The following is a 16312-nucleotide window of genomic DNA, read 5'->3' as shown; positions in this document are numbered from 1 at the left end:
ATTCCGCTGGTAGTTCTTCTATTGTCTTATGTAAAGAGTTGGCCCGCAAAGGCACAGAAAGAAAGAGTAACCTACCCTGCCCACCTCCACCAGTTTAGTGATCATGACAATACTGAAGCAGTTCTCTTGCCACACCATCCTCCAGAAGTCATAGATCATCTCCTGCTTGGGACCTGAGGGGGAGGAGAGGAGGGGGAGGAGGAAGAGGAGGTGGAGGGGGAGGAGGAAGAAGAGGAGGGGGAGGAGGAGGAGGGGGAGGAGGAAGACGAGGACGAGGAGAGGACAAGGAGAGAAGGGGGAGGCGGTGGATGACAGGAGGAAAGACAGAATGAGGTGGAGTAGGAGCATAAAAGGGAGGGATAGGAGGAGGGATAGCATAAATCAGTAGAAATAGCAGCCATCAGGGTCAGGCCGGTAGAATCCATGCCAGAGACGAAAGTAACAGTGTGTCATTTTATGAACCATGGCTCTCCACTCCTCTCTTTCCCCTCTCTGCTCTCCTAGCGTCTGCTGGTAGAATGTCATTTCAATACACTCACAAATCCACAGCTGTTGTGCAAACAACAAACGCCATCACCGTTGTCTTTCTCCGGCGAGGCGCGACTACTCACTGACACAAATCTCAGCCCCTTGGCACGCATTGGCAGTTTCATTGATTGCATTATACTGTGAGCTTGATGATATAACACGCCTCTATGTGATACCATAGATAATGTTAGGGTGAACAAATACCATGGCTTTAATGATAAACATACCCATTCATACAGTATATCATACCTCTGGTGGGTTACGTATCGGATTATTTGACGCTCATAAATTACATACTATTTGGAGATTGTGTTGAGAGCTAACGTGTATCATGGCTTTTGATGATGAAAATGCTCATTCATTCCAACCTTTGCTATCTCCGCACCCACAATGCATTAATTCAATCTGGTTCCAGAGGCCTACTATGCTGCTGTAGTTAGCATAGATAAGACTGTTGTCAAGGAGAAGGTCATTCTTGATCACTCATGTTCAGTTATCATAGCTATTTTGCATTCACTTTGTTTCCCGCTTTGTCTCCCCACTCCCGCATTCTCTTTGTCTCTTATAAATAAGCCATACAATCAAATACAACCAAGGGGGTTGTTGTTTCTGCAGTGTTTTTCACAGTTTGTCTTAACATGAAGCCTCCACTGTGGATCCTACTTGAGATGCCTAGCACCTAGCCCCCGCGTAGAGTCTACTGTATTATTAATATGATGACATGTTGTTTAATTTTCAGCAGCACTCCTCACTGTGGGCCAGAGGGGCCGGTCTGTCAGAGGAATGACAGATAAGGGTGGATCCTCCCAGGGCACCTCTGTATGCTCAGCGTAATGTTGCTGTGTGGACACAGGGCTTCAGAGCAGCCTCTCCTCCACTACCTCCTACACCTCATCCTTGGACACCAGTTTTGCTCCAGGCACCTGCCTACACACACACCTATACATACAGTATATACTGTACATACAGTGCCTTCAGAAAGTATTCACACCCCTTTACTTTTTCCAAATGTTCTGTGTTACAGCCTGAATTTAAAATGGATTAAATTGAGATTTGGTGTCACAGATCTACACAAAATAACCCATAATGTCAAAGTGGAATTTTATTTGTAGCAAAATTTAGATATTATAAACAATGTTAAAGCTAAAATGTCTTGAGTCAATAAGTATTCAACCCCTTTGTTATGGCAAGCCAAAATAAGTTCAGGAGTAAAAATGTGCTTAACAAATCGCATAATAAGTTGCATGTACTCATTCTGTGTTAAATAATAGTGGTTCACGTGATTTTTGAATGACTACCCCATCTCTGTACCTGACACATACAATTATCTGTAAGGTCCCTCAATCGAGTAGTACATTTCAAGCACAGATTGAAAGAACAGGAAGGTTTTTCAATGCCTTGCAAAGAAGGGCAGCGATTGGTAGATGCCGTGCATTATCATGCTGAAGCATGAGGTGATGGCGGCGGATGAATGGCACGACAATGGGCCTCAGGATCTCGTCACGGTATCTATGTGCATTCAAATGCAATTGTGTTCGTGTCCGTAGCTTATGCCTTCTCATACAATAACCCCTCCGCCACCATGGGTCACTTTGTTCACAACGTTGACATCAGCAAACCGCTCACCCACACGACGCCATACACGCTGCGCTCTCTGCCATCTGCCCGGTAAAGTTGAAACCGGGATTAATCCATGAAGAGCACACTTCTCCAGTGTGCCAGTGGTCATCGAAGGTGAGCATTTGCCCACTGAAGTCGGTTGCGACGAGCTGCAGTCAGGTCAAGACATTGGTGAGGACGACGAGCACGCAGATGAGCTTCCCTGAGACTGTTTCTGACAGTTTGTGCAGAGATTGTTTGGTTGAGCAAACCCACAGTTTTATCAGCTGTCCGGGTGGCTGGTCTCAGACGATCACGCAGGTGAAGAAGACGGATATGGAGGTCCTGGGTTGGCTTCGTTACACGTGGTCTGCGGTTGTGAGGCCGGTTGGGTATACTGCCAAATTTTCTAAAACGATGAAGGCGGCTTATGGTAGAGAAATTAACATTACATTCTCTGGCAACAGCTCTGTTGGTCATTCCTGCAGTCATCATGCCAATTGCACGCTCCCTCAAAACTTGACACATCTGTAGCATTGTGTTGTGTGACAAAACTGCACATTTTAGAGTGGCCTTTTATTGTCGCCAGCACAAGGTGTACCTGTGTAATGATCATGCTGTTTAACCAGCTTCTTGATTTGCCACACCTGTGGATGGATTAACTTGGCAAAGGAGAAATGCTCACTAACAGGGATGTAAACAAATATGTGCCCAAAATTAGAGAGAAATAAGCTTTTTGTGCGTATGGAAAATTTCGGGGATCTTTTATTTCAGCTCATGACCAACACTTTACATGTTGCGTTTGTATTTTAGTTCAGTATATGTGACTCGTTTCAGGAAACTAGGCGTATGTCGCGCGTCACTACTTCACAGGAGCCATTTGAACGTAAACCTTTTATTTTTTTCATCAAAATGCATTTTTTGGCAGAAATGCCTTCTGGAACATGTGAACTTTCATGTGCCTTAATAACAAACTTGCATGCCATCTGTAAATACGAATACAATTGTTAAAATTACGAGCCTAGTTGGTTTAGCCACAGAAAAAGACAGCAACCTTCCCGCTTGCCATGATTGGCTGAGATAATGAGTAGGCTGGACATGCCGAGAGATGAGTTCGGATTGGTCTGCCATGTAGCAGGCTTCTGTCTATAATATGAGCTGGTCAGTATGTGTAGGTCATTCTTTCTAACGCAGCTTTTTTGAAAGAAATCACGTAGTAGAACTGCATAAGTGTTGCTCTCCACTTTCTGGAGGACCGAGTTTTGAAATCAGTGGAATTAGAGTATGATAGCTAAGGAGAAAATTCTGGCGTTTGATTGCAAATATGCAGATGGAGTCGAAAAGAGAAGACACAGAAGGCTGTTGTAAAACACATGTCTCCGGATTACATCTTCAAACTAAGGGCAACCATGGCATCCGTGACAGAGAGGGAGAAGCGTCCATCCATGTATACGGGTAAGAGAGTCTAGCTAGCTACATTTTCAGATATTACACGTTTCTAATTTAGTCAGAAAGTCGTTTTCATTTCAAGTTAAAGTGTACTGTTAGCTAGCTAGCTAACGTTAGCTGGCTGGCTACATTACGTGTATGATCTGTGTAGTAATATTATTCGTATCTCAGAGCCATTTGCATTGCTAGTCATAGCCTAATGTTAGCTAGCTAACATTGAACCTGGTTGGTTAGCTACCTGCAGATTCATGCAGGTTAGTAACGTTATGAGTTGGGATTAGCTAGCTAGCTACATGTCTAAACAAAAGACTCTACTATGCAAGTAACTATTTCAATAGAATGTTTATGATGTCACTGCGACAATTGTCGATAGACGTAGCTGGTAAATTCGCTCTGATTTCAGAGCATTCTCGTCTGAGTGTGCCAGAGCGCAGAATAACTGACAAATTTACGAACGCTCAACACCCGTTGAATATTGCCGGTGTCAGTAAATGTTGGCAAAAAAAGGTAATTAAATTGTTGCCAGCAGCACAGTTGCAGTCACCAACGCTCTTGATAACATAAAAACAGCCTAACCAGCTCTGCTAGGTCGAGTAAAATGGTCAGAGTGAGCTGTTCTCTCATTTGTGTCTGGAAGTAGCTAGCAAGCTAGCCAACATTAGCCAGTTAGCTTGGGTGCTTAACTGCTGTTGTTAGGAAGAACGCTCGGATCAACCATACTTTTCGGCCAGAGCATCCAGTGTGCGCTCTGAAGCTCCGAGAGCGAAACGCTCTGAATTTGCGAACGGCCAATCTGACAATGCTCTGAATTTACGAACGCCCAGAGCATACTTTGGCACTCCAGATAAAATGTATGAACACACCTGTGTATAAGCCAGCCTTTAGTCTTGAAATCTTTGGTTGTTTAGTACCTAGCCTCACATGTGAATCCTTAAAGAGATGGGTGGGGCTAAAGCTTAAAAGGGTGTGAACGATGCTGAATGGGTGTAGACAATGCAAAAAACACAAAATGAATCGAGCCGGTCGGTCACATATTTTCAAGTATGGTGATGGCTGCATCATGTTTGGGTATGCTTGTCATCGGTAAGGTCTAGGGAGTTTTTTGGGGATAAAAAGAAACAGAATACAGCTATAAACCCAGGCAAAATCCTTGAGGAAAACCTGGTTCAGTCTGCTTTCCAACAGATACTGAGAGACGAATTCACCTTTCAGCAGGACAATAACCTAAAACACAAGGCCTAATCTATACTGGAGTTGCTTACCAAGACAACATTGAATGTTCCTGAGTGGCCTAGTTACAGTTCTGACTTAAATCGGTTGAAAATCTATGGCAAGACATGAAAATGTCTGTCTAGCAATAATCAACAATCAACTTGACAGAGCTTGAAGAATTTAAAAAAGAATAATGGGCAAATATTGTACAATCCAGGTGTGCAAAGCTCTTAGAGACTTACCCAAAAAAAACAGACTGCTGTAATCGCCGCCAAATGTGCTTCTACAAAGTACTGGCTCAGGGGTGTGAATACTTACGTAAATTAGATATTTCTGTACGTCATTTTTAATTAATTTGCTAAAGATTCTAAAAACATGTTTTCACTTTGTCATTATGGGGTACTATGTGTTGATGAGTGAGCAAAAACAACTATTTAATCATTTTGAATTCAGACTTTAACAAAATGTGGAATAAGTCAAGGGATATTAATACTTTCTGAAGGCACACTGTGGTAGTCAACCTCATCTGGCCTCCTGGCTTTTTTTTATACCATGAATTCTAAAATGTATTCAGTCTGTCTCAGTTAGAGAACAGAGACACATTTGTGTATGCCAGTGGCTATGTAATATGTATGCATAAACGTGTGTATAAGTGTTTGTGTGTGAGAGAGAGCGAGAGAGAGCGCGAGAGAGAGAGAGAGCGCGAGAGAGAGCGAGAGCGAGAGCGAGAGCGAGAGAGAGAGAGAGAGAGAGAGAGAGCGAGAGAGCGAGAGAGCGAGAGAGAGAGTGTGAAAGAAAGAAAGAGAAAGACAGAGAGGTTTAAGAGCAAGTGAGCTGAAATCTTCCTTGTGCGGAGCGGTGGGAATAGGGACCAAAAAGAAAGTGGGAAAGACACCAGAGGGGAATCACATACTAAACTAATAAGATCAGAGCTAAGGAAGAATAAATAATATATATCTGTGAGTGTGTGTATGTTTGGGGAATCCATGTTCTAGGTCCTGACTTGGGGGAGGAGGAGAACTATGCACAGACTGAAGGGAGGAGAGACACACAGATACTTCACAGAGAGCTACAGCTACTGTGCTGTAACAGAATCACAATCAGTAGGCCTATGTGACTAACGGTAGAGAGAAGTGGTGTTCAGGTTGTAGAAACATTTACCCAGATACAGAACGTGATGGAAAACCAGCCAGTGTGTGTATATATGTATGTGTGGTATGGTGTGGTGTGGTGTGGTGTGAGAGAGAGAGAGAGACATTCCATTTGCTCCGTTCCAGCCATTATTATGAGCCGTCCTCCCCTCAGCATCCTCCACTGGCGTTTACACATTAATAATTCAAATCATTATTTTAATATCAACAACTGGGAGGCTTGGCTGTGCATGCACACACATACAGTACACACAAAGAATACGGTATATTACCAGTTATTGATTTCTGAAAAGCAATTCCAAGGGCACTCACCTTGGGTGGCTATGAAGTGGTTTGATCGCTGGTACCCCTGTAAAAAAAGAGAAAGAGATGTAGAGGAAGAAAGAAAGAGAGAGAAAGAGAGACAGTTGATCATCAGAGTAGCACAGTGTAAACACCAGTCACTGGAGTCACTATACAGAACCAACCCCATCCCCCTGTCTCCTCTCTTAATTTTGATCTGGTATTGAATGACACTGTATACAGTTGAAGTCGGAAGTTTACATACACTTAGGTTGTATCGTTTTTCAACCACTCCACAAATGTCTTGTTAACAAACTATAGTTTTGGCAAGTCGGTTAGGACATCTACTTTGTGCATGACACAAGTAATTTTTCCAACAATTGTTTACAGACAGATTATTTCACTTATAATTCACTGTATCACAATTCCAGTGGGTCAGAAGTTTACATACACTAAGTTGACTGTGCCTTTAAACAGCTTGGAAAATTCCAGAAAATGTCATGGCTTTAGAAGCTTCTGATAGGCTAATTGACATCATTTGAGTCAATCGGAGGTGAACCTGTGGATGTATTTCAAGGCCTACCTTCAAACTCAGTGCCTCTTTGCTTGACATCATGGGAAAATCAAAAGAAATGAGCCAAGACCTCAGAAAAAAATGGTAGACCTCCACAAGTCTGGTTCATCCTTGGGAGCAATTTCCAAACGCCTGAAGGTACCACGTTCATCTGTACAAACAATAGTACGCAAGTATAAACACCATGGGACCACGCAGCTGTCATACCGCTCAGGAAGGAGACGCGTTCTGTCTCCTAGAGATGAACATACTTTGGTGTGAAAAGTGCAAATTAATCCCAGAACAACAGCAAAGGACCTGGTGAAGATGCTGGAGGAAACAGGTACAAAAGTATCTATATCCACAGTAAAATGAGTCCTATATCGACATAACCTGAAAGGCCGCTCAGCAAGGAAGAAGCCACTGCTCCAAAACCGGCATAAAAAAGCAAGACTACGGTTTGCAACTGCACATGGGGACAAAGATCATACTTTTTGGAGAAATGTCCTCTGGAAAATAGAACTGTTTGGCCATAATGACCATCGTTATGTTTGGAGAAAAAAGAGGGCACTTGCAAGCCGAAGAACACCATCCCAACCGTGAAGCACGGGGGTGGCAGCATCATGCTGTGGGGGTGCTTTGCTGCAGGAGGGACTGGTGCACTTCACAAAATAGATGGCATCATGAGGAAGGGCAATTATGTGGATTTATTGAAGCAACATCTCAAGATATCAGTCATGAAGTTAAAGCTTGGTCGCAAATGGGTTTTCCAAATGGACAATGACCCCAAGCATACTTCCAAAGTTGTGGCAAAATGGCGTAAGGACAACAAAGTCAAGGTATTGGAGTGGCCATCACAAACCCCTGACCTCAATCCTATAGACATTTGTGGGCAGGACTGAAAAAGCGTGTGCGAGCAAGGAGGCCTACAAACCTGACTCAGTTACACCAGCTCTGTCAGGAGGAATGGGCCAAAATTCACCCAACTTATTGGGGGAAGCTTGTGGAAGGCTACCCGAAACATTTGACCCAAGTTAAACAATTTAAAGGCAATGCTACCAAATACTAATTGAGTGTATGTAAACTTCTGACCCACTGAGAATGTGATTAAATAAATAAAAGCTGAAATAAATCATTCTCTCTACTATTATTCTGACATTTCACATTCTTAAAATAAAGTGGTGATCCTAACTGACCGAAGACAGGGAATTTTTACTTGGATTAAATGTCAGGAATTGTGAAAAACTGAGTTTAAATGTATTTGGCTAAGGTGTATGTAAACTTCCGACTTCAATAATATAATAATAATATGCCATTTAGCAGACGCTTTTATCCAAAGCGACTTACAGTCATGCGTGCATACATTTTTGTGTATGGGTGGTCCCGGGGATCGAACCCACTACCTTGGCGTTACAAGCGCCATGCTCTACCAGCTGAGCTACAGAGGACCACAACTGTATGTAGTGGAGCTTGCGTTGTATTCATCTTCCACCTAGATATAATACTAAGTGGTTTTCATATTGTAAAAGTTGGACTGATAACAGGTAGCTAAAGGACAATTCTCTACAGCAGCCCTACTTGTCTAGAGAGAGGGAGCGTAATCTTGTCAATTGGCAGCTTCTTCTTTGTTCAGGCAGCATTTGGCCGTTATCTGTTCAGGTATAGAACAATAATAAACTACAAAAGGGAAATTATAATCATTTGAGGCAAAGTCTCTCTCTCTCTCTCTCTCTCTCTCTCTCTCTCTCTCTCTCTCTCTCTCTCTCTCTCTCTCTCTCTCTCTCTCTCTCTCTCTCTCTATGCGGCTATGATCCAGCCTGGACACTGTCAGATGGGCTGGCTATTCATGGTCGGTGTGTGTGTGTGGAGAATGTAAAGCAAGACAAATCCTCCAGCCCTGGGCATGATCCCCTCATCACTCCTGGCTATAAGGGAATACACAAACACTTTATCCCATTCCATAAGTGCCATGCCACACAAAGAGGAGGGGAGGGGAGATGGATGACCGTGTCTGTGTGTGCTTCCTGTCTGTCACCTAGGCAACCACCACAGACAGCATCACATCAAGCAGTGTGAAATACAAAATGATGAAAAATAACTGAATAAAAAAATACTTTTATCTCATTCTCACCACCACACATAAACCATGACAAAATCCATCACATCACAGCGCCACAACATGATGGGACGGAAAGCAAGTTGCCACAAGAAGAAAGCCAAGACGAAGTTTGAAGTTGGCAATCTCTCGCTTTACATTTTCTCTTCTTCCACAGCAAGTTGGACCCCCTTCAAACCTATCTAGTTTGACTTAGATAGATAGCCCACTATGCGGTCGAAGATAAGTAATTAACTATATAGGGAATAGAACGGCAAAAAGTAGCGCAGTGTATAAGTAGTAGGGTGCCATTTAGGATGCAACCTTAGACTGTGCTGCTCCCATTGGTTCCTTTGTGCCATTTCTGATGGGGGACAGTGTGATATGTAATATAAAGCTCTAACTGCTGGTTCTGTCTATTGGGACAGACTTGCCTGCAGTAAGACAAGCTTTGTGTCATCTCTGCTGTGACGGGGGGGGGGGGGGGGGGGGCAGACAGACCTAATACAAATCCCTAGGTGAGTCTAGTCTGGCTGCAGATGAGAGTGAGTGTAGTGGTGTAGCGGAGCAAGTTTGGCTAAATTAAACTCTGGGGAGCAGCTGGTGCCTGGGGCTGGGGGTGTCAGAGATGGAGAGATTAGAAAGTGGTGGAGCGATGGAAAGGTGGAAGGAAGTAAGGGGGTACGCAGAGGTGAGCGGGAGGATAGATGGGAAAGAAAGAGAAGTAGTAGTACTTACTTCCCTGTTTATCCGGATCTAAGAGGCCCCAAAGGTTGAGAAAAGAGTGAAGGAGAAAGAGAGAAAGAAAGAAGGAAGCAAGGAAAAATAAGCTAATTATTATTATTAAAGAACAGGGGGATAGGAGAGAACTCAGAGGTTAGAGAGAGCGAGAAAGACAGAGCGACAGAGAGAAAAGAAGAGAAAGAGAGTGGGAGAGAGAGAGAGAGAGATTGTTTCACACTACCAGTGGAGAAACAGTATGTGTAAACCCTCACACCTCACACTTGTTGCCATGGCAAAGACGTAGAAACCAAAGCTTTTTTCTTCAACTTCCTGTTGTGTGGAGTGGTCACGGAACAGTAAGTGAACCAAACATGCTACACTTTTACTACGACGCAACCCTCCTCCTCCTTCTATCTAGTCAAACCCAAGCCCCACCATCCATGAAAACAGTTAGGTTAACCCAAATCAGAACGAGAGAGGGTGCTGCTTTTCCATTTAAACTTTCTGAAGAACAGCAGAACGGCAATGGACCCTTAATTCCACCCCTCATCTCTCCGTTCACCCCCCCATTCCTCCCTACTCCTCCTCACAATCATTTAGTATGGCGTCTGGGGGCGGGTTAGCCTAGCGGGAAGGCTAGTCAGGGTCCTGCCACGACATGCAGGCAGCGGTATAGACAGCCTTATCAATGATGCAGATGTCCTCGCAGGGCCTATATGCTAATGTAGCTTTCAAATAGGACAAGAGGAGGGTGAACGGAGCATGGAACAAGAGCCCTTCCAAAGGGCAAGAGAGGGTGAACGGGCAGAACACTCTTCATGAGCTCTAACACAAAAACATTCTCCTTCACCTCCACCTACTGACTCAGTGCTCATTTGACCTTTTTATTTTCTGTCCATTTGACCTTTTCATTTGACTTCTTATTTTCTATCCATTTTAGCTTCTCTTTTCTACTTATTTCTTTCTCTTCAATCTTATTTTGTTAAACAACACGATGATGAAACAATCAATAATTGAGGGAGACTAACGCAATCGAACGCTGTACGCTATTTCCTGCTCAACAAAGATAAATAATTTCTAAAATAGGTTTTTGTGAACGCCACCTTTACCTGACCTGCGTGCGTATTCAGCAACGCCTCCGCATATGCACACACGCACACGCACACGCACACACACACACACACACACACACACACACACACACACACAAGCACACATACTCACTCACTGCTTGGCCCTAGCTCAAGCACACAAAGTGGATATTCCTACGAAACCCCTACCTGTCCCAGACCTGCTGTTTTCAACTCTTAATGATCGGCTATGAAAAGCCAACTGAGAGACCTGAGCCCTAGGACCATACGTCGGGACTACCGGCCGTGGTGACTCCTTGCTGTCCCCAGTCCGCCTGGCCTTGCTGCTATTCCAGTTTCAACTGTTCTGCCTGCGGTTATGGAACCCCTACCTGTCCCAGACCTGCTGTTTTCAACTCTTAATGATCGGCTATGAAAAGCCAACTGAGATTTATTCCTGATTATTATTTGACCATGCTTGTCATTTATGAACATTTTTGAACATCTTGGCATGGTTCTGTTATAATCTCCACCCGGCACAGCCAGAAGAGGACTGGCCACCCCTCATAGCCTGGTTCCTCTCTAGGTTTCTTCCTAGGTTTTCGCCTTTCTAGGGAGTTTTTCCTAGCCACCGTGCTTCTACACCTGCATTACTAGCTGTTTGGGGTTTTAGGCTGGGTTTCTGTACAGCACTTCGAGATATTAGCTGATGTAAGAAGGGCTATATAAAATAAAATTGATTGATTGATTGATTGATATTCCTCCAACACTAGCTACAGTACTAGCTGTACAGCTTTGACACAGACCTGGGAGAGATAGTATCTGGGATGAGGTATGAACTGGTACTGGGCTTGGATAAGGCTTCCTGGATGAGAGTCACTGGAGCTGAACAGGTGAGATCCCAACTAACTGAACACCAAATGAACAGGATCAGACATTTGATATCATCAAACAGAGCGAGACGCCGCTCGGAGTCGACTTAGGAGAGCCTTTGGTCAAGTCGTCATCTGTCACAGAGGACAAAGACTCCTAGCTTATAGGATTTTATAGGATCTTATGGGATCTTATGGTGTTACTGAGACGATGTCTATCTCAAATCCTGTATCCATTCCGGTACCCACAGGGATAAGGAGAAAGGACAATGCCAGGTTGAGGGGACAATCCTCTTTAAGTGGATATCCTCACTGTCACATCCTTAGACACAGTGTACTGGCCAGCCAACTGAGGCAAGCCCAGAAAGGGTTGTTGGGAGAGACTACCTGTACACACACAGTACAGTAGGAGTCTCTCACTTCTACTGCACTGGGCCATACACATAACACAATTCTCCCAGGGAGATACAGATACAGGACAATACTCGGATCAGATTCTAGATGTCACATCCTCACACACTTTGGACTGGAGTTCCTATAGACTGGAACAATGAGCTAGACATCCTTAGATACTGTACACTAGCCTGCCAGCTGTGGCCAGACTACAAACTGATGTTGGGATAGACTACATTACCCAAGAGTCTCTCCTGCCTGTGGCCAGACTACAGACATCTGCTGAGAGAGACAACATTACCCCCTCCTTTAGCACTTCTCTAGCACTGGGCCAGACACACAGCTCTCACGGGAGGGATCGGGAATTAAAGGAAGACTCAACAATACAAAGTTAGCATTACAATATCAGGCAGTGTTCCGCATGAGGCGAGAGACTCATCTCTGCAGCAGTTGTTGTCACACAGCTATCACATTGCAATAGAGTAAAGCCAACTCCCGTGCACATGCTCAGATGCTGTGTTGATGCTCACAAGTGTAGCCTCTTACATCGTAAGTCACTCTGCAATAACTTTGGTTCCCACAGCTGATCGTACGGCTGAGTCTCAGTTTAAGAGCAACTGTGGGCAGAGACAGTACAGACTGAGGAGGAGGAGCGGGGAGGGGGAGTGAAAGAGGGAGGTAGAGAGAGGAAGAGAAAGCGTGAAAGAGGGAGGGCGAGACAGAGGAAAAAAGAGCGAGTAACTTAAGTCTACGTAAAGAGAAGAGAGAGAGAGAAGAGGGAGGGAAACTTACGTTGATGTAGAAAGAAGAGGGAGGGAGAGAGAGCAGGAGAGAGGGAGAGGGTAACTTACGTCTATGTAGTTGGCATTGACATAGTCAGAGTTGGGGTCTGCTAGGAGGGAGTGTAGCTTGACTCGGTGACGATCATCTACAGGGGAGAGATCATCAACAAGAGAGAGGGACTTTTATGTCAGCTTTATTTAACCAGGAAGTCTTTTGAGATATAATCTATTTTAAAGTGAGACTAACAAAGAGGTTCAACAAAACAAAGCTTTTTTTTTTTAAAGTAGTGGTTGTTAATAGCAACTGACTTAAGGACAGGTTATAATTGGTACACTAATTTTAAACACAATTAAGTTCCAGTAGCTTTCCTGTAAATGTTCTTCCATATATGGCATACCACTCCATTCCAGAGCGAAGGTCTGAACAGTACTTACGCCCCAGCAAACTGTCATGCCTCCCTTTAGTCTTGTCCTTCTTCTTGGTGACATCCCATCCATCAAAGAAGCTCTGAGAAGAGATGGAACAAGTGGTCACAAAGAGAGTGAGATATCGTCAGCATACAGGTGATATTCTGTGTCATCATCAGATTTAAACAGCACATTGAAATACTTAGCTTGGTTACCGGAGTGTTAAATATCGCTAGAACACAAGGGATATACAGTGTGCCATCAGATTAAAATCTCTTTAGCGTTTTTACTTAATTTAGACTGTTACCCTAAGGTTCTCTGATTAACTTCATCATATTCACTGCTCTTATTTCTGTTAGTCATGACATATCTATAAGAGCATAGTGAGGAGAAGAAGAGGCTGAGAGATGACACCCGGCTATAAAGGATGGATATGGCCTTGAGGTGTGAGAGGAGATTAGAGAGGAGAGGAGGGCATCCAAGAGACGAGAGGAGGAGTAGAGGAAGAAATGGGGAGGACAGGAAGAGAAGGGATTGCTGTTCATCAATCAAAGCACAGTAAATAGCCTATGTGTCACCACTCCGTGGCTACATATGAAACACGCAAGGGTCCCAAAAAATTAAAAACATTCTACTGGCCCGAATAGATTTTCTACTGGCCCGGACTTGTGAAGGCATCAACTCATGTACTGCTCAATAAGTTATGACTCACAGGAGTGTGGTGTCGCTTGGAATGAACGGCCAATCATATTGCTGAAATACAAAGTTAATTTAAGTGGAAAAAGTAATAGGCTGAAACTCAGTCTGTAATCAGGTGTATAGCCGGCACTAGTGGAAAACACTGTACACGGCGGCGGTAGCGTCCATATTGTGGCACGTTCACGGCGTTCGCGCGTACCAACGCTAAGTCAGGCTTATCTCCTGGCTGCGTCGCCAGGCACATCCAGGCACTCCAACCCCGGCTCACTAAGACCCTCATCAGCGCCAGCCCAATCGCAGCGTGGGGCGGACGGTCCACCTACAGCCCAGGGACAGGGGCAGCATGCTGATCAGAGGATTACACCTGCGCCTCGCTCCTACACAGGTAATACCATACCTAATTCTGCTTAGAGAAGACATGATGCCTCTCTCTTTCATTCTCCTTCTCACTGTCCTCACAGTAGAGCCTGACTTACAGTGAACCAATCCATAGACATCCTTTTTTTTAGCACGCAACTATCATGCACCAGGGTCTCAGCTGCTGATCGTCAGAATGAAATTCTCTTTGTTTCAATCAATGTTCTTTATCTCCCCTGAAGCCCTGAGGCTGAACATATACCTAGCAGGCGTAGCTGGTTGAAATGACGTCAACTGGTTCTAATCCAATGATGTATATAAATCATTGTTGTAATCTGGTTTGTAATTACATCCTTTCAACCAGTTTTGCCTGCTGGGCAGAAGCCCTGAGGAGAATGAAGAGGATTGGATCTAACCTGACAGTCTACCAGTTGGTTGTAATCTGGTTATGGCTATCTGACTTCAGCCTTGTTCTATCTGAGCCAGTCACAAACCCTGTAGTGCCATTTATAAACCCCCACAGTCCTTTGCGGCATGCCTGATCAATGGCCGCCTCAGCAGCCCAGTGGGAAATAAGGGTTATGAAGTCCTACAGCCATTCTCACACTGATACACACATCACACGCACGTATGCACGTGCACACACACACACACACACACACACACCAGTCTCTCACTGATCTCTCCTTCATCTCCTTTATTTCTCCAGGCGACAGACAGGAGCGACTGAGGGAGCGAGAAGGGAGGAGAGTAAAAGCGACGGAGGAGTGAAAAAGCAACCATGGTATTGATTTTAGAAGGGGGAATTTGTTGGGCCCTCAGGGGGTGGGATTAATGAATCGAAAAGCGCATCTGGAATCCTGGAGGTTTGGATTCAGGTACAAATACAAGCTAAATGCTACCGGGCGAATAGAGGGATTTTGTAGTAAATCACAAAGAGAATAGAAAATGTTTTTTGAAAGCCATTTAATTAATATACTCTTGGTAGAAATATAAATAGATCTGAAAGAGATACGAGAAGAATGAAATAGCTTTACATTGAGAGATGGTATAAAACAGCTACTATAGCTTTACATTGAGTGCTGCTTATTAAAATAAGCCTTCAGCAGTAGCCTACTGAACACATAACCATTGGACTCAGAGATGAGAAACTATATTAAAATGCCTTCTGCCTCCAAAATTACATCATTAAATTGCAAAGGATGCTACACCCACATTCCATCTTCATTCCTTACTCTCTCTCTCTCTCTCTCTCCCCCTCCATCTTCCCCTTCCACCCTCTCCCTCCCTCCCTCCGTCCGTCCTCTCACCTCATACTCCTGTTTGAAGCCATATCCCTCTCCAGTCTTCATCTGGTTGATGTGTTGAAGGAGGTCTGCCACCCTGACCGCGGGGTGAAGTTGACCCGTGTGGTATGGAGAGCTCTTCCTACGACAGTGGCGTCGAGGGGAACCACCCAACAGACTGCTGGACTCGTTCACTGAACTCCTCTGTTCATCTAGAGGAGAGACACACGCATTAACACGGCACGCACACCAGACACACAAACATGGATACACAGACATAGACACAAAGATGGACACAAACATACACACACACACTTGTTAACCATCACACAACATCACATATGTTATATAGGTGCCAGTATATGTTATTTTACTAAAGCACATGGCTCAGTGAGTGACTGAAGGCCAACCTCCACCTGCTCAACACAACACCCACTCAACTGACACTCTGCTCAGTCTGTCAGGCAGCTCAAGGAAAAGCATGTATCACTATGGAGACATATTGTATGAATGTGTTGACTGGCACAACAGAATATTTAAATCGTTAGAGAGGAGACAGACAGACAGAGAGGAGACAGACAGACAGAGAGACACAGAGAGAGAGAGAGAGAGAGAGAGAAGAGAGAGAGAGAGAGAGGAGAGAGAGAGAGAGAGAGAGAGAGAGAGAGAGAGAGAGAGAGAGAGAAAGGAGGATGGATATTCACAGAGAAGTAAACACAACTAGAAAGTCTGGGAAACTGAAGATGGTACTTTATCTTAGCAGTGTGTGTATTCAGGGCACAGAGTGAACAGGCTGTAGCCTAGAGAGTGCACTTGAGAGTGCACTTGTTGTACTTGACAGTGTGTGTATACT

At 44.3% G+C, this 16312-nt stretch overlaps 1 protein-coding gene across 1 annotated transcript in view; it reads right to left on the bottom strand.

Annotated features, from left to right (window-relative positions):
* LOC311120769 (receptor-type tyrosine-protein phosphatase U-like) overlaps positions 1–15671 on the bottom strand; it is a gene marked incomplete at its 5' end in the record, with an annotated part of 35045 nt that extends 19374 nt beyond the window's left edge. Inside the window, 5 exons of the mRNA XM_084195346.1 lie at positions 76–173; positions 6252–6288; positions 12779–12855; positions 13145–13217; positions 15484–15671. Of these exons, the coding sequence (XP_084051472.1) occupies positions 76–173; positions 6252–6288; positions 12779–12855; positions 13145–13217; positions 15484–15671 (473 nt within the window). The remainder of the gene's footprint in view (positions 1–75; positions 174–6251; positions 6289–12778; positions 12856–13144; positions 13218–15483) is intronic.
* Positions 15672–16312: the final 641 nt, after the last annotated feature.

Source organism: Coregonus lavaretus (genome assembly GCF_964263955.1).
Source record: "Coregonus lavaretus genome assembly, contig: HAP1_SCAFFOLD_4901, whole genome shotgun sequence".
Classification (NCBI taxonomy): Eukaryota; Metazoa; Chordata; class Actinopteri; order Salmoniformes; family Salmonidae; genus Coregonus; species Coregonus lavaretus.
This window is presented reverse-complemented; position numbering and strand designations above follow the sequence as displayed.